The sequence below is a fragment of the Ruditapes philippinarum genome, unplaced genomic scaffold (assembly GCF_026571515.1).
Source record: "Ruditapes philippinarum isolate M1 unplaced genomic scaffold, ASM2657151v2 ctg1119_1_1_1_1, whole genome shotgun sequence".
Taxonomy (NCBI): Eukaryota; Metazoa; Mollusca; class Bivalvia; order Venerida; family Veneridae; genus Ruditapes; species Ruditapes philippinarum.
Genome location: NW_026852239.1, coordinates 53,815 through 79,883, shown reverse-complemented (window position 1 = coordinate 79,883; position 26,069 = coordinate 53,815). Strand labels below are relative to the sequence as shown.

The window sequence follows — 26,069 nt, the reverse complement described above, 5'->3', positions numbered from 1 at the left end:
TGCAAGTAGTCATAATTTAATGTGTACACATTCATGCTTAACATCTTATCTTACATTTACTGTTGTCTAGTACTTTAAATGAACTTTATCATATACTTGTATGATAAAAATATTTGAAAATATCACGTACATATATTATTATGATACTTCCTCAAACACGAGATAATGTAAACCGCGCGGAACTCTTCTTACATTAATGGTTGTGTTCTTTACGGTGCGAGACAAATTCACATTAGAGGACCAAATATAAGAAGTCAGTTCTTGATTTAAATTTAAAACAATCTGAACATTTCCTGAATGTGGTCGCACTAACAACGGTTCCTTAAAAGTAAGTTCATCTTTGTTCACACAGAAGGCGATGTCTTGTCGCCCTGCATTAGATGCGTTTATTTTACAAACTTGTGATGCGAAGTCACCTTTTATTGATACTAGTTTTACAGGACCGGATGTGTTAAGGAGAACCACACATCCTTCATAAGATTGTGTTATAACGGTGTCATCTATATGTAATACTACAGTTCTCCTTCTACATGAAAACTTGCCGATCATATCTGCTTTTTCCAAGGACGAAGATTTCGTCGCAAGGTGGTGATACAGTTTTAACATTTCTTCACTCGTTAGAATTTCTGTTGTAGCCACTTGTTGTGCAAATGTTTCTATAGACATTACGGGAAACCTGATCAAATATATGATATCACCTAGACATGACCTGACATTAACTGGGGTCACCTCTAGGTTTTTCGTCTTACACTGATGTTCGGCCCAAATTTTTGCCGCCGTGAAAATGACAGATTCATCGCTAGCTAGATGATTGCATTCTATAATTTGATAAAGACTATCAGAAGAAAGTGTGCGGAAACCATCTGTCCTAAATACACCGTTAGAATTTTCAACAATATAGTCGAAACATTTTTCCTGAAGGCGTGTTTCACCATAAAATTTCGTCTGCTCAAGGATGGCACACGAAGACTCTACATTAATAGCATCCTCTAGAAACTGTAAACATTTATTAACTAAACCATGTAACGCATATTTCTTAGCAGCATACAAACATTCCATGACATGTTTACCATCTAGAGTGACATCATCAGTATAGATGTACCTGAAAAAAAAATATCGTGTATTAATTCTAGCTATATCTATAAAGACGTAATACAAATTCAATTATTTCCGTTTTATAAATTCTTTTTAAAAACTACTTTCTTTACTGATTAGTTGAGTTCAATTCGATATAAAGGAGCCGTTACGGTGCTCCTGTGTGTATGTTACGCGGACGCCGATTGTCCTTGCTATGCTTAATATAATTATCAATATTTTAAAACAAGCACACACACACACACATACTGACACAACAGCCCGCATATACACAATTGTAATGAAATACAAACATAATATAAAGAACTTTAAGAAAGTTAACAATTTTTCGTATCAACATGTAACTGAAAGTTGCCAAGAAAAATATTCAGCAATTAATAACGGTCATGTTATTTACATAAGGTCTGAATAGATTCAAAGTTTACAACATATTGAGTTTATGTATTGCAAATAAGTAGACCTAGCAACACCTATCGAAATATTCTAAACTCAATAAATTCAATATGCAAAGATTTTTGGATAAAACTGAAAGCAATTGGTTTTTTTATGAGTTTCGTTGAATGTTTAGTTGAATTCTTTATGTTTAGGAATTACACGGCATTTACTTAATCAAAACAAGAAAACTTACCTATAAACATTTAAAGAAACTGAAATTTATAATCATATATTATTGCTGACCTCGGCTTATTGTATTGATTTGTTCTAAGGCAAAACAGAACGTTAAACTTTAATAAAAACGACACTATGGCAAAATATGCAACATATGTTATCCGGAACTTGTCAAATAGATTAGTTAACCTGTTGCGCTCATTTTGAAAGCTATATCAGTTAAGGTTTGTTTGTATCTACGTTATTAGCTGGGAAAACCCAAAATATTTTTGATTCCGGAGTAAGTCTATTATGATGTTCAACATATACCGATCTTATTTATTCCTTGTTCTGTTTTCTTGCAAGTCATGCGTTCCTGGTGAGAGAGCCGTATTTCGTCGATGGCAGTTGTATGTGGCGTTCTTACTGTCGGTGCATTTAACATTTTATTTGTAGATAATAACTTAATATGAAAATATAACTAACCTTAGAAGTAATTTCATTGTAGCCATTTCAATATCTTCTATAATAACCGTGTCACAACTCTCAGCCATTGGTCCATAAAACATCGCTTCAAATACTTCACTGCGCATGCTCAACAACATCTTGTGGGCGGGGATTTTTACAGAGCTTTTTTTAGAAGAGAACCAGACGTCAGACAGACGCTCGGAGAGACAAAAATAGCCCGTATCTTCTTTAATAGTACCGCCATTTTGTCGACTTCTGTTGCGCAGAGAAAATTATAGTATAGTGTTACTACGGTAGTCAAATATATTATTGTTTATAATAAATTAAAGCATATAGCACTACTTTAATTCACATTCACTTTATGAAATGTCAAAGTTTTAAGTAAACATGGTGAACGGAGCATAAAACAGTTTAAAAACATAAAATTAAGAAAACACTATTAAAATATAATCTATCTTTCCTGCAAAATAAATTTTAATTCCATCAATTTCGATTTAATTCTTTATTTTTATAAGTAAAGAACTATTAGGAGAGTAATTCAACAGTGAAATTTGCACGAAAGATAAATGGAATAAAGTAAACATCATCACCGACATACACCCATGGTGTCTATTATTGTCTATTTATAAACTCGTTGTTGGAAAAAGTCACTTTTTATAGATGATATATATATTTGTACCTTTCATTATGTTCAGTTTCAGACGCTGGTAAATCTGTCGATCTATTAGAATCATCCATGCTACTGTTGTACTGTAACAAAAACACAATCATAACGTCATTAAGTGCACAATTATTAAACATTTACATTATATTTTCATGTCTTCTTTTCACATATACATGTACTCATGTATACATGTTACACTTTGTAAAAGATAACCAATGCAGTTTCAGCATTTGTATCTTGTGATGTTCAAACAGAAATCATTATTGGATCCAATCTAATTAATTTAGCCTCGTTTTCATTTCCAGAGTTCGAAACGTCTCTATCAATTCAATATCGCACTCCATTTAACCTCGTTTTCATTTCCTGAGAGTCCAAAATCCATATCAAATCCTAATTGTTATTGAACCAACAAAATGTCAAAAAATGGTGGTGTGAAATAAAGAGGTTATTTAACATGGTTGAGAACAATACTGATTCTACTGGTCTTGTACACAGCTCCAGAACACATATCAGAGTCGACAAGCGCATCGTTCAATACAGGTTTGACAGCTGTGTTCAGAATTCAGTATTGAACTAAATAATGAATAAAAACCTCATATCATCATATCAAATCTTATCAATATAGCCTCGTTTCCATTATCAGAGTACATAACATCTATATTATCAAATACCATTATTACACCCCATATAGTCTCGTTTTCAGTTTTAAAGTCCAAAATGTCTGTATCAAGTGCATATCGTACTCAGTCTAGCATTATTTTCATTTTCAAGGTACAGAAAATAAAATATATCAGTGCCTCATTGTATTTAAAAAGTAACAAAATTATGTCAAAAAGTATAAAGACTGTGAAGTAAATAATCATGTCCTTAAAGATCCTGTATGTTTTGTAATTGAGATTGCATACCACTCTTCATTGAATTATATATGTATGTAATTATGCAAATTTGTCAATTTTCAAACATGGATGAATGTTTAAAATATTATTGCAAATATTTGTACATATTTAAGGTAATCATTAAATTATATGCATTCATTTCTTATTGGAAAAATTGACTTAGAATTTATAGAAAACTAAATTCTAATTACCTCCCTTTATTTACATGAAATATTAAATTCGGTAATTTCTTTATAAATAATGTTTTTTGAAACTTACAATATCGATAAATCTTAATTTGAGCATCATAATTTGTATATAAAACCATAAAAATAATGTGTTACAGGATCTTTAAACAATACTAATTATACATATACGATACTCGTATACAGCGCTTTGTCCAATAGAATTCAGCATTTAACTCAATAATATATAATAACCTCATTATACTATTCTTGTCATACATTGTTCGTTTGTGTGTCTGTTGATGACCTCTTGTGCTTTCGAAGCCTATTTCAAGGTGTCACATTGGATTTTCCATGATTATCTTATTAGCATATCTGCAGGTCTTTCTGATTTCTAAGTTATACCAAATAATGTTTGGACCAGGTAAATGGTAGCATACATTAACCACTGCTCTCCATGCAAGGCACAATCAGATTGAGCATGCGGCATGTTTATTTGTGTCTTGTCGGAACAAAATGATTTTTTGTTCACTCTGGAACACGTCGCGACACGTATGCAATACCTACGTTATGTTTCCAAAACAGTGATTTTAAAAAGCATCTAATGAATCAAATTTATGATATATTTTACTTCAACACATAGCATCCATATATTGTGTAAGGGATGATATGTTTGAAAATAATCCTGTCGAAGTGAAATTAAATGAAAATTTACTTTTCAATTTCAATTTATATTCTACTTTCACTTTTAAATCTTTTAGATAAAATATCTGTAAAATACATCGAATAAATTGCGGAACAATGCTCGTATTTTGAAATAATATAAACGAATTTGCTCTAAGAAGGAAATGTTAGTTAGTTATATGTAAAATATAATCATAATCGAAAGAAAAAAGCCGAGATAAACATAAAACCTTACCTTGATCAACCTTGCCCATCCGGGTTGTACATAATCACTGTTTATAAGGCTGTACAAGTTTAACACTTTTCTACCGACAGCACCGTGGATCTATTTCTGTTAAAACAACAAAAAACAACAACAATTACCAACGAGCATTTTCATTTTCCCCTTACTTGATATTATACAGAGAATTGAATAACTGAATGTTAATCGTAAGGTATACTCACATACATGTATGAACATCATTCCACCTCGTTATATACATGTATACATTGCAAGGTTGACCACTAGGCAACCACTGCAAGAAAGACCATTCTACACATTCAATATCATGCATACCACTGGTTAACCAATGCGAGGCTGAATATTAGCGACTAATGCAAAGCTGACCACAAGGCAATCGCCTGCAAAGCTGACGACTATAAAATCAATTAAAAAAAGACGACTAGGATGTCATTGTAAGATAATTGACTGGGTAACCACTGTGAGGCTGATCAATAGACAATCCACTTCAATGAAAACCGTTAAGTGATCACTGCGAGGATGACCACTAGGTAACCGCTGCGACGCAGAATATAAGGCAACCAATGCAAGGCTGACCACCAGGCAATCACTGCAACGCTGACCACTAGGTAACCACGGCAAGCTAACTACTTGTCACAGAAATACAAGGAAATTCATCAGACAATCACTGCAAAACTGACCACTAGGTAACCACGGCAACGCTAACTACTTGTCACAGAAATACAAGGAAATTCATCAGACAATCACTGCAAAACTGACCACTAGGTAACCACGGCAACGCTAACTACTTGTCACAGAAATACAAGGAAATTCATCAGACAATCACTGCAAAACTGACCACTAGGTAACCACGGCAACGCTAACTACTTGTCACAGAAATACAAGGAAATTCATCAGACAATCACTGCAAGACAGACCACTAGGTAACCACGGCAACGCTAACTACTTGTCACAGAAATACAAGGAAATTCATCAGACAATCACTGCAAGACAGACCACTAGGTAACCACGGCAACGCTAACTACTTGTCACAGAAATACAAGGAAATTCATCAGACAATCACTGCAAGACAGACCACTAGGTAACCACGGCAACGCTAACTACTTGTCACAGAAATACAAGGAAATTCATCAGACAATCACTGCAAAACTGACCACTAGGTAACCACGGCAACGCTAACTACTTGTCACAGAAATACAAGGAAATTCATCAGACAATCACTGCAAGACAGACCACTAGGTAACCACGGCAACGCTAACTACTTGTCACAGAAATACAAGGAAATTCATCAGACAATCACTGCAAAACTGACCACTAGGTAACCACGGCAACGCTAACTACTTGTCACAGAAATACAAGGAAATTCATCAGACAATCACTGCAAAACTGACCACTAGGTAACCACGGCAACGCTAACTACTTGTCACAGAAATACAAGGAAATTCATCAGACAATCACTGCAAGACTGACCACTAGGTAACCACGGCAACGCTAACTACTTGTCACAGAAATACAAGGAAATTCATCAGACAATCACTGCAAGACAGACCACTAGGTTACCACGGCAACGCTAACTACTTGTCACAGAAATACAAGGAAATTCATCAGACAATCACTGCAAGACAGACCACTAGGAAATCTTGTAATGTTGATGACTAAATTACCACTGCAAGGCTGACTACTATGTAACCAAACTGCGAGACTATTAGGCAACCAAGACAAGGCTGACCACAAGGCAATCACTGCAAAACCGACCACTAGGTAACCACTGCAATGCTGACTACTTGTAAATACAAATTATTATGCCTTATAATATACTTAGACTTAATTGTTTAATTGAAGTTTTTCTTTCACATCGACATCCTTTTTTTGATAATACAGTACAAGTTTAAGTACATAAAATTCAGTTACAATGTACTCTGTATATATATAGTTGTTCTCATTTCAGTGATTGCCTAGTGGTCAGCCTGGGAGTGATTGTGTAAAATAGCATTTCTTGGATCGCTTACTTAATGATCTTTCTTGCAGTGGTTGTCAAGACGTGGTAAGCCTTGCATTGGTGTCATAAAAGTCAGCCTCGCAGTAGTTACCTAGTGGTCTGCCTTGTAAAGTATACCTCTTCGTTATCATTTTAGTGATCGCCTAGTGATCAGACTTGTCTAGGTTGCCTTATAGTCTGCCTCGCAGTGGAAACCTTGCGGTCAGCCTAGAATGACCTTTCTTGCAGTGGTAACCTAATGACCAGCCTTGCAGTGATTTCTAGTGGTAAGCCCATTGTAGTGATTACCTAATGGCCAGAGCCTAGTTAGAAAAGAAGCATAATTCCATCTAATCTTTAAACAAATAAATTTCTAATTATCTCCCTTCCATAGTTTGAAATTCGGATTAGATTTGAATATTTGCCTCTTGCATTTCAATCACTTATTTAACCAATATCTTGTTTGATTGAAAACTAATTTAACGTAATTTGAAAAGGTAGTAAAGTTGACGTCACTAATTGATATAACCTTTCTAGCTCATTCTTATATTAATCAACAAGCCAGGTCGATCATTTCAAAACATATAAAAATACTTAAAATAAACTTTCCAAGCAGAGTAATAATTAAATTACATTTGGTGTGCACAAATTACATATCGTAAATTGCCTGAGGGTACTTAATTGAAACCACATAAAAAACTGAATTATTAAATCTCGGGTATTAACGGAGTACATTCATGAAGTAAATCCCCTATATCGATTACCCGACGTTATCTTGTCTGTAATGTTAACGGCGGGTGAGTCATCGAGGACTAAAGGGTTAACTTTGTTTTGGTTTGTTTAGTATCATATATCATATTTTTATGATTTAATTGCAGACTTTACTCTAGATTACCTCAGCTCAAGCCTATCATATAGTCTCATCTGTAAGATCGCAGCCCCACCCAGTCTAATATATTACTATACAATCATAAACACATTTATCAAAACTATTATATTGATAATAATTATATCATAAGAAAAGAGTATTTGTGTTTGGCTAATAGTTCTTTGTTGTAAGATAAGATATGATCTGAACGTCGCCCTGTTTAATACCCGATATACGGGCACCGGTAAACTATAATTACCTCGGAACGATACGGAAGACAATCATTGACGAAGATTACCTATTCAATGAAAACGTTTGACCTTTTCTTAGAGTCAAAAAAGCAAACTGGACCACTTTTCCCGGTCATTAGTCAGTATAAAGAAGGTAAAAGAGTTTTCTTTTAATTACACTAATCAGACATGTTTATGTGATATTCAACAGCGTTTATTTATTCGTAGCACGCGACAGTGAGGTCAAAACGTAATGACATAGTGGAGTGTACGTCAGACGACAACAACTAGAAACCGTATTTACTGAACCTATTAAAATGGTTGATTTGAGACAGTAAATATAGGTGCAAGTACGTCAGGAAAGAAGTAGGCATCGATCGGGTATTCTCAGATGACTCACATATTTACATGTTCAACAATTTATATGTCTTGTATAAAAACAGAAAGATTAACCTAGATTTTACATAAATGTGGCAATTATTATGGCTGGAAAGTAGGCCTATTAAATTTAAATTTAAGTCTTCAATATTGAAATTGTCAATTTAATACAAATAAGTCTTTCAACACTGATGGTTTCTCTTCATATTATTTTAGTTATTCAGCGTTAACGTGTACTGTTTAGCTTAAGGTTGCCACTCTACACTTCACGTTCATCCCATCTATGTCCTTCAAAGACTACGTTTACAATTTCTTAAACTATACTGGCTGAAATACACGTAACATTTAGGACACATACTTTGTGTATCATTACATTGCCAATCTATGGTGAAATTGTCCTCCCATTTATAATAGTCAGGGAGTTCAAAAAGACGCGACTCCGATTCAGTTTGCAGAAGCAAAAAATACACAGTGGTCCGAGACCCAATAATCACATTTTGCCTCTCTACAACAATGTCGGCTACAATATCACTGTCTAGGTTTTAGTAAAGCTCTCTATATGCAAAAATATTACAAATAAACAATTGTTCACCATGATGTTTGCTATTGCTAAATGTTTATAGCCACTTCATCGCCCTCAACCCTCCTCTTTAAAATGACTTGATTTTTCCGAGCATTCATCCAGTCAAAATACACTCGTGTCTTTGACATATATAAATAACAACATGTGACTTTGGGCCCTGTTTTTAAATTTGGTTGGGTCCATATTAACTGTACATCATATAATCCACTCTGTTTAAATGAGGATATTTAAGATATATCGTATTAACTCATTAAAACCACGTATGATAAGTTATATGTTCCTTGTGTAACTAGTTGACTGAAATATCACATTCAAATAGCGGTCCGGGAAATATAACCTGGGGCATATAACCTATCAAAAATCGATATAACCAATAAAATTCACATGTACGTATTTTATCCACCTTACTGTCATACCTTACGCCGTATTCATAACGTATTACCAACAAGTCAATGTGTCCGCATTTGTATAGTTCAAATTAAAAGTAAAACGGTTGTTGTAGATGACTATATCAGTGAACCAGATGTGTTTTTGTCAATATTAACCAGGTCATCATGTCGCCTTGATAAATATATACAAACCAAACACTTCTAGTCGTGTATATACGGGTAGACACTAAAATACACTTTAAAATAGACGCTTGAAGTGAATGCTTATTTGCTTTGCGGTTTTGTAAACTAAATTAATCACCTGGTCGACCTACTTTGATCTTTACGATAAAACACAACACGTTAATTCATTCACGGAAAATACAACACTGAAGTTCATTCATTTACTGATGTAATTAGAAAACTGTATACAAAACTGCCGGTTACGTAATGAATTAATCAACTCTAATATAGGGCCGAGATCGACCGTACCATCTTGATTTCCCAGGTAATATTCAAGATTTTTCTTCAATTGGAAAAACATAAGTACAATACCTCCTATGTGAGAAGCTTGTATGGTACTTAGCGTCACAGAAATACGTTTTCATATTATTGTATACTTATTTGCTAAACTAAAAGGAAATATCCTTTTTTCTCTCTAATACATCCACATTAAACGAAGTCTAACAATGATCAACTGTAGAAGAGAAATTAAATATTCCGGGTATCTATATCCATCTATACTGTATGTAAAATGATTTTGAAAGTTAAAGCGCAATCATAACAATATACGAACGTTTTAAACATAACATTAACTATATCATCATATCAACGTATGCATAATCATAACATGATCATATTTTATGAACTCTAATAACTTAACATGAACTATCATATCATCACATGAAAACTTACTACATTCGTTTACGATTACAATAATAACCGTTCTATGAACTATCAAAAACATAAGCTACCATAAAATTCATTGTAAAATCATAGAATTTTAACTTTCTCAACATTGAAAGTATAAAAGACACATTGCATGAGCTATTACACAATCGTATGTATAATATGATACCTATAACATTATATATAATCATAATAGTTGTCTTACAACATTATACATGTGCATGTATATATGATCATGATAAATGACCTAAAATATTGTATGTATAATCTTAATATTTGACCTAAAATATAGTGGGTATAACCATGATATTTGACCTAAAATATTGCATGTATATTCATTATATTGTTAAAGAATTGTTTGTATAATCAGAATATCTCGCCTAAAATATCATACGTATAATCGTAATATTTGACCTAAAATATTGTTTGTATAATCATAATATTTAACCTAAAATATTGCATGAATATAATATTATGTTTACGAAATTGTACATATAATCATAATCATAATACCTAAAATATTATTTCGTTTAATCAATATGCTTGACCTAAAATATTGTATTTATATCTAATTTAAAATATTGTACATATAAACAGAAAATTTTACCTAAAATTATGTTTGTATAATTAGAACATTTGGCCTTAAATATTGTACGTATAATCATAATATTTGACCTAAAATTTTGTTTGTTTAATCAGAACATTTGGCCTAAAATATTGTATTTATAATCAGAATGTTTGACCTAAAATATCGTATGCATATGATTATAATAATTGACCAACACTATTGTATATATTAAAATATTGTATATATAAATCTAACATTAGAGGTTCACCATTGTATGTTTAATTATGATATTGAACTAAAACATGGAATGTATAATTACTACATTGATATAACATTGCATGTGTAGTCAAAATATCTTAAGTATAGAATTGTGTGTATAAACTATAACATTGTATTTTAATATGACTATTTTAACTGTATGTTTAAATATAATATAAAACGAAAACATTGTATTATAAACATAATAATGTATGTATAAAAATAACATATAATCTATAACATTGTATTCATCATCACTATATTTGAGCTATAACATTGTATATACTCGTACAATCATATCATAATCATTTCATTTTTACTTCTCATAAGTCAGCTAACATCTGAGCATTCACTACATTTAATAACATTAATACCTATTATGAACTATCATAATATTACATTAAATAAGATAACATATCCAAAATCATCTTTCCTATATTGGCGCCATATGTGTTGATGCGCCGTTAAATCTAACAAATTATAACCTGTTCTATCACATCATATTTAGATATACCTATCCTGAAATACCATTTTGATATAAAACATCATATTATCATTTCATTAGATATGAACTATCATATCATGAACTATCTAAACTAATTTTCAGCCATGTTGGCGGTCATGGAAGCCATGCCTTGAAGTAAAAGAATAGTAACGACAATATTTTGATCTTCAAATAATTTTCTTATATCTAAAGAGCTAGTGTGAACATTATTTCAAGTACAAGATTGTTCAGTTTGACACTACGATTACTTAAAGTGTATCAATCTCAATATCTGCTGAAAAAATGTTTGAATTAAAATGAAAACTTCCAAAATGCTGGTATGAAAAGCGTATGATGAAATCATTGCTAAACTGATAAAACCCTACTTAAAATATCTGGAACATTTTATTCTTTAACAACAGGGACATTCTATGTTGAGAAACCACCGTATAATTATGGAACTAATATAATTTCACTGTTGATCGATAGATATAGCTTTATACCGTTGAACGTATCTAGTAATAACAGCCTGAGTGTAAAATGTATTATTAGATACCTTGTACGTACCCATGTTTGCACCAAAGATAGCAAGATAAATTTCGGTGGAAGTTGTTTTTCTAACTATTTTCAATTTAATTGGATTTGTGTTATTGAAATAGAAAGACTATTTGTTATATTAAAGGTACTCCACTGAGGTTTTTTGACATGATGGGACTGAAAATATTTTTTCCAGATAAATGTACCATTTGTTGTAGGTTAAGATCACTTATCTTTGCGCAAAATTTCAGATCATTCGCGCACTTCGTTTTTCCAGAATTATTATTCAAATTGTAAAGAAATGACCCAAAATGAAAAGCGTTTATACACTTTTCACTCAAATAGGGCTAAGAAAAGCATAAAAATACTATTTTCAATTTATTATAGTATATTTCTTAACTACCTTTGCATATATTTCTGTTTAAAGTGCCCAACTCATTTATGTAAGAAATTCAAATATTATGTTTAAAGTACTAACTGATGAACATATTCTCCGCGATCAAAAAGAATAGAAACATGCAATTTTAAGCAAATTATTTATAATTTTAAATTACTTTATAATCATAAAACATATGAAAGTTTAGAACATATAAAACAAGCTGTTGTATATTGAAGCTCTATTGTGTAATATAATGACGACTTATTATTTAATGTTCAACTTTTGTAAACTAATAATTCAATAGCAATGTTGCCAAATACAATCTTTGTTCGTATCTTTATAACAATAAATAATTAAAAGCCATATCTTCATGACCCTATAGGCAGATAGTCAAAGGAACTTCAAAGCGCCAAGCAAAAAGTCAATCAAACTAAACGATCAGTTACACCCAGTTCTGTTATTGTATAGAGAACACTTGAAATAAAAACCGGTTAATTGGTCTAGAACTCTTCACAAATCCTCGTTCATATTCAAAACAAAACGTTAGATTGCGTGTGTGAACCGCGAAATGCTACACTTTCTACATTAATCCATTAATTTCAATGTTTATATATTATCTGTGATTCGTTTGACAGTGTTTGTTAAAGAATTGTTCCATTTAGTAAGCGATATGTAGCAGGAACTATTGTACATAATTTATGAAGCATAAGAAGTGAGATAATCATTGTAAAACGTTACAATCATGATGGTTCACCTTTAGCTTAACCTTTCAATATATCAAAGGTAGGGCGGCGATATTTGCGTGCATACAAGACCAGATAGGTAACTGCTGTATATAAAAAAACTCGAGTTCTAATGGTTTCAAATTTGTTGCACAATGTAGTCATTCATAAAGACTCTTTTGTAAACTTCTGCATTATATACCATGTCTGATTAGATTTGAAGAGTTTTTAAAATATTAAAAAGACATTGAATCTAGAGAAGACCACCGGCATTCAAACTATCAAATATTCCTACATTGTACAATTAACAAAACAAACTTAATAAGGATATCTGGTTCTTTTGATTTTAGTGCAAATCTAAAAATCCCCATCTGTAATGTTCTCACCTCAATTAAAATAACCCTTTTGAAGATAGACTTTAAGAAAGGAAATACCATTACAAATCTTACTCTAATGGGATATCTTTATCAAAGAGATAAGAATGGCAATCTAATATTAACACCGATAGCTGCAATAATTTATAAAAGCATCATTGCCTAAAGCTCTAAAATAACATTAACTCTTTTCAACTTCTTGGTTATTTCGCATATATTCTATTTTGTGTCACATTCATTATCTAAATTTTTTTTAAATGTCGGTTATTGATTGTAACAAATAAGAAACCTTACAGAAAGGAGCAGCCTTTTAATAGTTTTTAAATTGTCAAATATTAAAATATTTCAAACTGTTTTATTAGCATCCATGTAATATCTTATCATTCTTTATGGATGTATATGCAGTACCGCACACATATTTAATTTATAACAAGCAAATGTTTTTCATTTCTTTTTATTAACATTATCCTTTTTTATTATCGTTACGTTCAAAACCAATCTTTATGGATATTCATAATTTGGTTCGGTTAAAGCCAATCAGAACTCGCGGAATATTGGTCACATTTATAAAATTTCTAAACACAATCTGTTAATATGTTAGAATAAAAATGACGTATGGCAGGGAATAATGTGATGGTAGTACAATGTTTGGTTGTTTTAAGGTTGCTAGGTGGTGTTTTATCTTCTATTAATGATTTATTACTTCCATCCGCATGCCACCTATTAATTATATCAGTAAAGTTTAAATTGCTGAAAAATATGGCCCCATTTATTTTATGATATTTCAAAGTGTTATATTTGTATTTATGTACACAAGACATATATTTTATAGATTGTTATAATTAAAGTTATTTATAGATTTTGTGGACTAAAGTGTGAGTAGATTAGTTTACAAACACAGTTTTATCATATTAACTTAAAGTACATAATTCTATTATTCCATCATAATAAAACTGACAATTATAAGCATTAGCCCCCTTTATAGTTGCTCATAGTAAAGCTTCCATGAGGAGAGATAGTTAAATAGAAAATAATGGCTCAATTTCAAAATCTAATTACAATTATATATTTGTCGAATCGTATCGCACTCTATGATTAAGGACGCCAAAAACCTCGCCCATATAAAAGGTCAATAACAACTTTCTATTATCTAAATATGATCGTACAAAAATAACAACTAGAGCTTTTGAATATAGTGTTAAATATAGTTAGATATATCATGCCAGGTAGTGATATATCACTTCTTATTCTTATTCATTACACACCCATTGTAAGTTGTCATAAAACCTCTATATTTACAAAACGCGAACGATCACCAGTTTAACATAATTACATAGAAAAACGCATGTTTTAATATTAACCACCGAAAACATAGATTCAATATGGTTTGGTTTATTTTTCTATTCAATTAACGAGAGTAAAAGATAGGGATTTACAGATTAATGATGAAATGAACGTTTTCACGCAGCCATCAAGTTATTCGTGACGTCATTTGGTCACATGACGTCAAGATATTAACCACATAGTAATAATGTAGTTCATACGTGTATATCTATTACCAGCATGAAATTTACACCATTAAAGTGTATATAGATATATATATCTGATGCAAAAATTATTGTTTGGATTTCAAAAAAGAATACTTCCAAAATGCTTGTATGAAATAAAAATGGCAATAAAGTGCCTTAAATGAACATAGTCATTGTTAAACGGATACAACCCTACTTAAAATAGCAAAATAATATTTTGTTCCGGAACATTTTATTCCGTTTACGTACATTATTCATATGCGTTAAATAACAGAGACATTCTTTGTTACAACGTTTTCGGGAATCAGCCATATAATAATGAAACCAATATAATTTTACTGTTGATATGTTTTGTAAAAATATTTCATAAGATATATATTTATACCCTTAAGAAGCAGCTACATTAGTGAAAGAAAACCATGTGTGGTTGTTTCTTAAATCAAAATTTCACTATTTTTTTGTATAAATGTAGAATTATGTTTAAGTAGGTGCTTGTGAGCGTCTTTTTAATTATATTGAACATCATTCTAATTCTTGCGTTGCTATCTTGAACGAAAAGCAATGTCATATAAGAATACACTGATAAATACTGAGATGAGTTGTACAATCTAAATTGCAAGTTGTATTCCATTGTTTTTGTTTACGTATTTGTATTTGTCCCTTTGTAATTGATTGCTTTTTACATCTTTTTTGTTATTTGGTTTTCATGTCTCTAAAATTTGTTTATCAAACTCAAATATCAGATTAAACAATTCAAAATATGGTAAACAAGATTAAAAAAGGAAAGGTGGCGTTCAATGAACGCAACCACCACACGACCCAGCAACAAGAACCAGTGACGAGGAGCCTAGAATGACCTCAAACAAAAACAGGACAGGACACAAGGCTTTCTTATTTCTTTTCCATAAGTTAACATTTCAAAACGAGACTTATCCGTCCAACAGCTTCCGCATTCTGGATATGTTTTACTTAGGTGTTAGAGGAAATTCTGAAGGAAAGATTGCAAATTAAAATGTTGTTTACGAATGATCAAACTTCTCTTATTTCCGTGTAATGTTTCATGACGTCATCATTAGTGGACAAGAGGCAATAACTCAAAAGCCGAGAAGTTTCCGTTCAATAATAACACTTAACAATAACTTTTCCGCATTACATTTTTAGGAACCAATTAGACTTCGTAAAAGTTGAAACTGTAGATATTTGTTAATTTGGAATTAAAATGATTAATGATAGAGTCGCACCTTTAGATACAACCTTTGCTTAAAATACACTGTTACAACGTCAATTTGCCAGATTAAAGCGGAAAGTCAATAAGCTTAATTGGAGTCATATATTCTTAAATGCTCTCATTACTGTAAACAGTCAGTATTAGTTAAATACAACAAGTGCTATATTCCAATTAACGGAAATGAGATATCAATTATATCGTAAAAGATACATTGATATATTGCTTTAAACAATAGGAAAACTATGGTAAAAGATCATATTTTACTAAATGACGTCACAGCTGTGAAAAAATGATTGAGATATTTTTGATTTATACTTTTATACAGCTATTTTTGGAAAATTGTGATATGAATGCTTTTGCATTTAAAATATGGCTTTGAAATGCTATTTATCGTTTCAGAGAGCTCTGGAAATACAAGAATGTTTGATTTTAAATTCAGGGTTAAGGTACAAATGTACATTTTTAAAGAAGTATCTATATACGTTTAGTGTATTGTTGTAGCGAAACCATCCCTTCATTTGTATTCGTTCAATACGAAAAGTAATGATTTTCTTTGTAAGATCCTTTTTCTTGTCTTTCTGGATCAATGATTCCGACACTTAAAAGTGTTGAAAATTGAGTACCACTGAAGACTGTGCTAGGGTCATGAGGGATGTTGCACTTTTTCCGAGTCTGCAATTTTCATGTAAGCTTGTTTTGATTAATGCTTCGTGGGATCACTTTTTTCCAGATATTTTTGCTAATACTTTCATTTGCAATCTCAAATTCATGACAATCATGACTGTATGTTCAAGACACCTTGCTGAAATTGGCTGAAAAATTAAAGTCTAAAGATAAGTTTTCATTAGTTAAGGCATATAAGACATAAAGAGCAAAGCAAATCTTTAATGAATTATGTTACACCTTATACGAAGTCGTACATTGTTCAATAGAAAGACCCATTTCAAGCTCTGAAAACAAAATGATAAGCAACAATTACAGTCGGATTTACAACTTTTTTACACCAATTGTCTATATTTGACCATAACTTCTCCCTGCTTTTCCTTCTAATCATCATGTTTGTGATGGGAGTAAAGTTATCAATTAATGAGTCCTCCTCCTCGTCTATTTGGTTCTGTCTTGTGCTCTGTATTTTGTATCATTCCATGAAAGTGTGACTGGCTTCAGGTCAGCTTCTATCGTCTTTCTCTATGTCTTCACTAGTTTAGTGACTGAGACTATTGTTTGAACTCAGTTGTATCTTTAGATTCATGAGGGAAGCAATCAGATCTCTAAGTTTTTAAATTGACAAATACTGTTCCTGAAATGTAGGTTTTGTGGATAAGGTGAAAAAGATAGCTTTTATGGAGCCATTTAAATATTACTATCTGATAATAGTGTTATAGACAACACTAGAATAATGTTCTAGATAACATTTTTACTAAGGGACAAAAATACTTTATCCCAAACTTTGAAAAAGAGAGAAAAAAAGAAAAAAGAAACCGCAGTGCAATATTGCTAATGAGTTATACTACTAATCAGTCGGTGTTTATGTATTTTATCACTTAAGACTACCACAAATGTATAATCATATAGAATATAATATTATGGTTGAAGGTAATTCAAAAAACAAGGTGATTGATATGGTATGTTTGTATACTAGGAAGTAAAGACCATCTGCTCTTTATGAATTACATATTTTGTATGTCTTTAAAGGCTCTTTATGCCCCGAAAAACGCTTTTATTTTTATTTCTCAAAAGATCCTGATATAATTTTAAAAAGTTACTCATTGGCCAATTACCGGAATCGTATTTGTTTCTGTTTTTGTCTCTGTGTTTTTTATAACTTTTTTTTAAAAATTATTTCAGTTACTGTGATTTAGCACTTAGTCAAAATACTACTTTGTTTACATTTTGCTACTTTTATGACAAATAATGTCATATCCAGGGCTACATACCTAGGTGTTATGCACCTAACATGCTCTTGATTAAAACTTTTATCTAAACAAAGTTTGCAGTTTCTAAAGAAGAAAGAGTTTATTTGTTTCTGGGGTATAATGTGTCTTTAAACTATTCTGTACATAATATTCATTACTTTTATCACTGAAATTATTAAATTGTCAATGATAGATCATTATAAATCTATTTATGACGAGGGTCGGTACATATTTACAAAATTTACCTATATAATTTTCAATAACGTTGTCGAGAAATATAATTGCAGAATACATCAGTCATTTATTTCAAAACAAAATGTTTATATTATAACAGGTACATATGTTGATAACAATTTGGTACTGATTAGTAAACTTGTACATTATGGAAATTTGGAGGCATTTAGTGTTGCAATTTCTAAAATTAATCACTTATATATATGTGTAGAGAGATCTTTTAAGAAACAAAACAATAAGCATAAATAGATGAATTTTGACAGGAAAAATGGATATTTTATGAAACAAACGAATATTTTACGAACAACAGAGTACTGAATTAAACAAAGGACTTTTCCTGGAACAAAACACTTCTTCTAAGATTTCTTTCAAATGCGATCATTAGTTATTAGTTATTCACGAAAGTAGCAATTAATCAAGGAATATTATATATTTACTAATTTACTAATGAATTTTCGTCATTGCATGCCCTGTAAGCCTTGTATTTATGTATTATGTAATAGTTATAGTACATGAAACGAGTAAGTTACGAGGATATAACACTGACTGGGGCGACACCAAGGGATGTTTCTGCTAAAAAAATGGCGAGGCATTGTTTGGAACGTTTCCTTTGTTCTTATTAACCCATTATACTCAGTAAACTTCAATGAGCATTTGAAAACTGTATTGATATATAGCAGTGCAGTTTTTTCATTGATTCATATAGGAAAAAAACTCGACTGTTATATAGCGGTTGAGCTTTTTTAATGTATCAATGTAGTTTTTTTCACAGAGGCTCCAACGGGGCAGTGGTAACGTACATTCCCAGTAGCAAAAAAAAAATGGAATCAATCAATAAAATAAATAAATAAATACAATGAAAAATATAAACAAAGATAATTAATGAAATGAAATTTACTCTCATTTAATCAAAAGGTACATCCGCTGAATGAATTATTTCCACTGAAAAAAGCCCTTTAATCTTGAATCAATATTGGTAACAGTTTACAATCCGCCTCTAACATTGGATGTCTTTTGTATATCTTTTTTTGCGGCAGCGAAAACAACTTGAAAAAAACTGCCTTATCATAAATAACTGTAATGTAGCTAACGATTTATTTATTTATTTATTTATTTATTTCTATTACAAAAAAACAAAACATTATGCCATTGCGATAAAACAGTTATAGTATATGAAACTCGTTAGTTACGAGGATATAACACTGGCTGGGCGACATCTCGGGATGTTTCTGCAAAAAATTTTGTCGGCCTTTCGGCCTCGCCATTTTTTAGCAGAAACATCCATCGATGTCGTCCCAGCCAGTGTTATATCCTCGTAACTAACTCGTTTCATGTACTATAACTATTACAAATTTATCAATTTTACATGTCTAACATATATACAAAGAAATATAGATAATGTTTTTGTTGTAGGTGATGATATATTGTACGTTATAGCTGTTTTCCCTTGCTTGTAAACAGCGTTGAAGACGAAGGACTATAAAAAAAAAAAAGTCCGAGCACGATAAACAGAACTTTCATCAGTTCTAAAAAGACAGGCACAGTCCATTAAAAGATTAACACAGGTAAACATAGGTAAACTGCAAGTGATTAACCAAATAACTCGCTAAAAGTTATACAAATTATATTTTATGAAATATTACCCTCGTTTGACTCTATAGCATAGTTAGTAAGATCGCTCATTTGTAAATAAATTCAGATGTCGGGTTCGAAACCTGGTGGAAACTGTATCATTTTTTATTAAAGTTTTAATTCTTTTTTCTTTTTTTTTTCTTAATTACTAGTACTTTTTTAATTGCTGACTAACTAAAATTTGATTACGCATACGAACTTAAAGATACTGTATTTTTGTCTCTCTTAAGATTTTAAAATATTCACACATTTATAATAAGAAATAAAAAAAAATATATATAAGAAATTCGAGGGACGGATTTTCTGATCCGGATATCAGATTTTTTCTTGCATATTCTATTTTTTTTTAAACTCTTAACCTTAAAAAAACAATTTTCCATGACTCATCTGGCTCCCCACACCAGATGAAATTTCCGGCATGAGTAAAACTAACGGAAATGCCAGTCTGATATGCAAGAAAGTGGAATAAATGAGATGAAGATACTTCGATTAAAGACGTACATAAATAAATAAATCAATCAAAAATAACAACACATTATGTACATGTAGTTTTTACATACAGGAGGAAATAAAAAAAAAAAAAAAAAAAAAATACACGAAACTTTTTGTTTTAAACCTACCCTACCTTTCAGTAAGTTCCTTCTAAGCTTAGCGCTCTACCGATTGAGCTAGTGCGACATTTGTTACTTACTTTTACAATTATCAGAGAAACGCTCAATCAATAGGATGTGCAACAATTAATTTACCTATATGGTATTAACGTAGACTGTTCCGTACTATAAATAAATATGAAGAAACTTCTGTTTATCGTGCTCGGATTATAATATGAGACGGACACGATCAATTTGATAGAAAAAGGACCACCGCTGAAAACAATATAAAAGAGTCTTCACAAACATTGAGCATTCTAATTGTATAACAGGGACATTTTGAGAATTAACGTCTAACAACAAAGTTAAAAATAAACTGATTGTGGTGTATGTAATACTTTATGTGTCCCAATTATATTGCTAATTATTACTATTGTCGTTAATTAGGAGGTTTTATAACCACATAATTTATAACGTTATTATAAGATAGTTTAATGAAGTTCTTTACTGAACAGCCCTCAAATATAAATTTGATATATGATGACAGCTCATTATAAACTCTATGCTTGCCTTGATTATTTAAGCAATTAAAGCTAATTATAACTGGTTAATTAACGTGATAGATTAATAATAATATACTTTACTACTTCCTTGTATATAACTTGTCAAAAAGTTTGGTTATCAAACTAAGAAACAGCTAAAACAATGTGCATCTGCGAGAAGTTAAATGATAGTTTACAGGTTTCTTTATAGACTTTGAAAATGTGAAATGATTTTAAATATTTATTTGTTTGTTTGTGTTGTTTTCATGCGTTGTTGTTGACGAAGCTCGTGTTTTTTCATATTGGTTTAAACATATTTTATTGCATATATTGTAATCATACATTATACATACATTTTAACAACCATACTAACATAATACACGCAATGGATTTTGACGGAAGCACAAGGTGCTTATTAAAGTCAATCTCCATAATTGATAAATTACAATAAAACTAATACTGTACATGGCTGGCAGATGAGCAAGTAAAGAGCATATAACAAATGTGTACCACAACCGCTTCTATTGATTGTATATAAAAAATTTTGAAAAAAATCGCAAAACTAGGTTATGTGGTAAGGCACTTGCAATATTAGTAATTGATAAATATTTAAGGTATTAGGACCCTAATGGGCACTATCAGGAACTAAAAAATTGACATCATAAGTCAGATGTATACTTTAAAGTACACCTGTATGCAAAATTTAAACAAAGTTTACCGTACGGAAATCAAGTTATGGCCACTTTTCTGAACTCAAGCTGGGATGTTATGAGGGCCCTTTTTTAGAAAGTAGGAACCTTTAAATAATCTGCAATAACATTCTAATGAAAAATGTTTTCCCATTAATTTTTGGTAAGAAACAAATAGTACCATTCAGCTAACAATCCAAATAAGCAAAATTGTGGTTTCTACTTAGAATTCATGAAATCTGTATAAAAATGTTACCCTACCCCACCAATTTTTACCACGTGTCTGACCATTTTTCTACTTAGAATTTAAAAAAATCTTAAAATTTACCCAAATGAGTGCCTGTTTTCAAAGTTTCCCTAAATTTTTAAAAAAGTATATTGGTTGATCTTGTAAAATATAAAAATACTTTTACCGTCTAGTTTTGATTATATTACACTTTGAAAATATCAGGTACCATATTTATTACTATATTTAGCATAATTTAGCCAATAAATACCTATATAAATTAAACAAGAGCACCGCTAGGCGGAGCATTATATGCCCGAAAGTACCCCTTTTTTTAGTGAGGAAGACATGGGAATTAAATACAGTATGACCTCCTTCAAAAAGCAATCCTCCTTTATAGCTGAAGAACATTCATGTATATATACAGTTGCTGTTTTGAAAGCACCACCATCAAGTTGTTATCTTGTAAGTAAAAATGCTACAACGGATGGACACCAAGACGTCAGGGGTATAAAGCTGAAAATCCTATAAAATTTTACAGCTGTAGTTCGATTAATACTTGAGTTATTGAGCGAAAACTGTTTCCAGTTTAAAGGTGATAGTAATCCCTTGATCTTTGACCTTGTGACCCCAAAATCAATAGCGGTCTTCTATCCAATATGAACGATCATCCTATGAAGTTTGAATACTGTGGGTCAAATGGAACTTAAGTTATGCTTCAGAAACCATTTTACGTATTTAGCTAATAGTGACCTTGACCTTTAACCTTGTGACCCCAAAATCATTAGGGTTTTTTTACCCAATATGGACAATCATCCTATGAAGTTTGAATACTGTAGGCCAAATGGAACTTAAGTTATGCTCCGGAAACAATTTTCATTATTTAGCTAATAGTGACCTTTAACCTTGTGACCCCAAAATCAATAGGGGTCTTCTACCCAATATGGGCAATCACCCAATGAAGTTTGAATACTGTGGGCCAAATGGAACTTAAGTTATGCTCCGGAAACCATTTTCAGTATTAAGCTAATAGTGACCTTGACCTTTGACCTTGTGACCCCAAAATCAATAGGGGTCTTCTACTTAATGTATGCAATCACCCTATGAAGTTTGAATACTGTGGGTCAAATGGAACTTAAGTTATGCTCCGGAAACCATTTTCAGTATTAAGCTAATAGTGACCTTGACCTTTGACCTTGTGACCCCAAAATCAATAGGGGTCTTCTACCCAATATGGGCAATCATCCTATGAAGTTTGAATACTGTGGGTCAAATGGAACTTAAGTTATGCTCCGGAAACCATTTTCAGTATTTAGCCAATAGTGACCTTGACCTTTGACCTTGTGACCCCAAAATCAATAGGGGTCTTCTACCCAATATGGGCAATCATCCTATGAAGTTTGAATACTGTGGGTCAAATGGAACTTAAGTTATGCTCCGGAAACCATTTTCAGTATTTAGCCAATAGTGACCTTGACCTTTGACCTTGTGACCCCAAAATCAATAGGGGTCTTCTACCCAATATGGGCAATCATCCTATGAAGTTTGAATACTGTGGGCCAAATGGAACTTAAGTTATGCTCCGGAAACCAAATTGCTAACAGACGGACGGACGGACGTACGGACGGACGGACGGACGGACAGACGGACGCCAGGGGGTATAACATAATATGCCCGAAATTCTTTCGGGCATATAAAAATCAAAATTAAACACTTTTTTCTTTCCAAATGGGACATGAGAGATACATAAATGATGTTAAAAGAAAAAAAAAGAAAGAAAAAAATGTTGACCCTTCTGGGGATTGAACCCATGGCCCTCATTTTCAATGTAGTTAACAGTAGTTCTAGCCTATTTGAATACTCTTCAAAGCGGAGGTAATGCATTAGGGTGCTAATACCTTAAGTATAATATATTAATAGAAAAAAAAATTAAGAAAGAGAAGAAGGAAGATTGAGATGAAAACCAACGCTTAGAGACGCGTCGTCTCTCTTCTAGGGATGACCAATTCACTTCCTGTTGAAGTTTATCGAGAGAGACCAGTTTGGTTGCTCCCGATACAATACGAGCACATTCGTTTTGGATCTTATCAAGCATATCCTTTTCGGTCAAAGAGCAAGTATCCCATATAGCATCAGCATATTCTAGAATTGGTCGGATGAAAGAGGTGTATATTACTTCAAGAGATTTCCTACAAAGAGTAATCTTCAGTCTGCGCATGATGTGAACCCGTTTCCATGCTTTATTTACTATATAGTTGATATGTTCATGCCAAGAGAGCAGTCCTTTGAAAGAATGATACCCAGATGTTTGCGATGTTCTATTTCCGGTATAATTTGGCCATGCATAGTTTTGCTGATCTATTTTTCTACTTAGCAATAGGCATTCGGACTTTGCAGGATTAAAGTTAACTAACCACGTATCGGCCCATTCTGATATTTTCAGGATATCAGATAGGATGAGTTCTGCAGCAGCATTTTGGGTTTTCAACAACAATATATAAACTAGTATCGTCAGCAAAAAGCCGGATATGACTTCCAATGTCAACGACATTGTCATTTATAAAAAATAAGAAATAATAGGGGTCCTAAAATTGAGCCCTAAGGAACTCCAGGATTTACTGCATCCCATGTAGATTGAGTACCAGCGCGTTGACGTCTTCCGGAGAGATAATTAGAAAGCCAGTCTAATAATTTACCCGAAATACCAGCATTTTCCAGTTTGACCTACAGGCCTTTGTGCCACACCTTATCGAATGCCTTACTTATGTCAAAGAACACCGTTCTTACTTCTAAACCATTATCGAGCGCTTTACAAAATGTATCGTATAAACGTGTTAACTGATTAACTGTGGATTCACCTGGTCTAAATCCAGACTGGAAAAGGGAACAAAAAAGCGGATAGCGTTTAAATGATTATAGATGTGTTTGAAGACAACTCTTTCGAAAAACTTTTCAATGCAATTGAGTAATGAAATAGGTTTGTAGTTGGCAGGAAGACAAGTGATACCCTTTTTGTAAATAGCACAAACATTTGCGTCTTTCCAAGTTTCAGGAACTACACATGAACGAAGAGAGTGATTAAAGAGAGAACGGAGAGGGATTGATAATTCAGCTGATGATTCTTTGATAATACGGTTGTTTATTCCATCTGGGCCTGATGCTTTTCCTGTAGAAAGATTATTTAATGCGTCTTCTATTTGTTGCGGACTAAGAACCAGAGATGTTAGGAGATTTGTGTCAGTTGGAGGAGTTGCTTGTGGGACTTCCTTACCTCTATCATTCAGTAAAGTTTGGCTACAAAAATAGTTATTAAGCAGTTCAGCTTTTTCGAAAGAATCGTGTATAAGATTGTCAGTATATGGGCATTTTAAAGGAGGTATAGTTTTGTCCGTATTTGGTGAAATAAAATACTTAAGGGTAGACCACCAAACTTATGTGAGAGAGGTTCGGATTTAAGTTTATTTGCCATCTGTTCATAGTAATCAAGTTTACAGCGTCGTAGTAATATGACGGTGTCATTACGAAGTTTCCTAAGTTTTGCCCAAGAGGTTTCGCTGTTAGTTCGTTTGGTCTTTCTGTATGCACATTTACGATTTCTAATAGCTTTACGGACTGATGTATTCATCCATGGTTCATCGTTACGGCGTATTCTGACAATTTTATTAGGGATACATTTGCTGCTGATTTCTAAAATATTTTCTGTTACATTGTTTGTGTGTATATTGATGTTCTCATGGTAACAAGAGTGCCAGTCGAACTCATCTAGTGCTTGTTTCAGTGTTAAAGTCACAACGGTCATTCATCCATATGTGTCTTGAATATGAAAGCAATTTTGGCTTGTGGAATTTCAACAGAGCAAATACTGGACAGTGAAACCGAACAGCTTGGTCAAGAAAATGGCCACCGACACCAGAAAATAAAACATTTTCAGCTTTAGATACAAATATAAGATCTAGACTTGAGTTTGAGTTTTCAGTACAATGTGTCGGTTCATTAATCAGTTGCACAAGATCGTTCTCTCGGCAGAATGAAACTATATTTAAAGAT

At 32.1% G+C, this 26,069-nt stretch overlaps 1 protein-coding gene across 1 annotated transcript; it reads right to left on the bottom strand.

Moving 5' to 3' along the window:
* Positions 1-25,821, bottom strand: LOC132753600 (uncharacterized). The gene is made up of 6 exons (XM_060744088.1): positions 25,454-25,821; positions 25,052-25,316; positions 4,795-4,884; positions 2,831-2,901; positions 2,170-2,406; positions 1-1,102 (listed from the first exon to the last, which is right to left on the bottom strand). Exons 1-6 carry the CDS (start codon positions 25,819-25,821, stop codon positions 139-141), a joined length of 1,995 nt encoding a protein of 664 aa, XP_060600071.1. The 3' UTR covers positions 1-138.
* Between the last annotated feature and the right edge of the window lie 248 nt (positions 25,822-26,069).

Excerpts from the sequence above, each read along its gene's own strand:
- LOC132753600 (XM_060744088.1), bottom strand. The coding sequence starts at position 25,821 with ATGACCGTTGTGACTTTAACACTGAAACAAGCACTAGATGAGTTCGAC. Across the intron at positions 25,317-25,453 it reads TCCGAACCTCTCTCACATAA|CCAAACTTTACTGAATGATA; the intron begins GTTTGGTGGTCT and ends CTATTTTTGTAG. Across the intron at positions 2,407-2,830 it reads GAAACTGAACATAATGAAAG|AAGTCGACAAAATGGCGGTA; the intron begins GTACAAATATAT and ends TCTGCGCAACAG.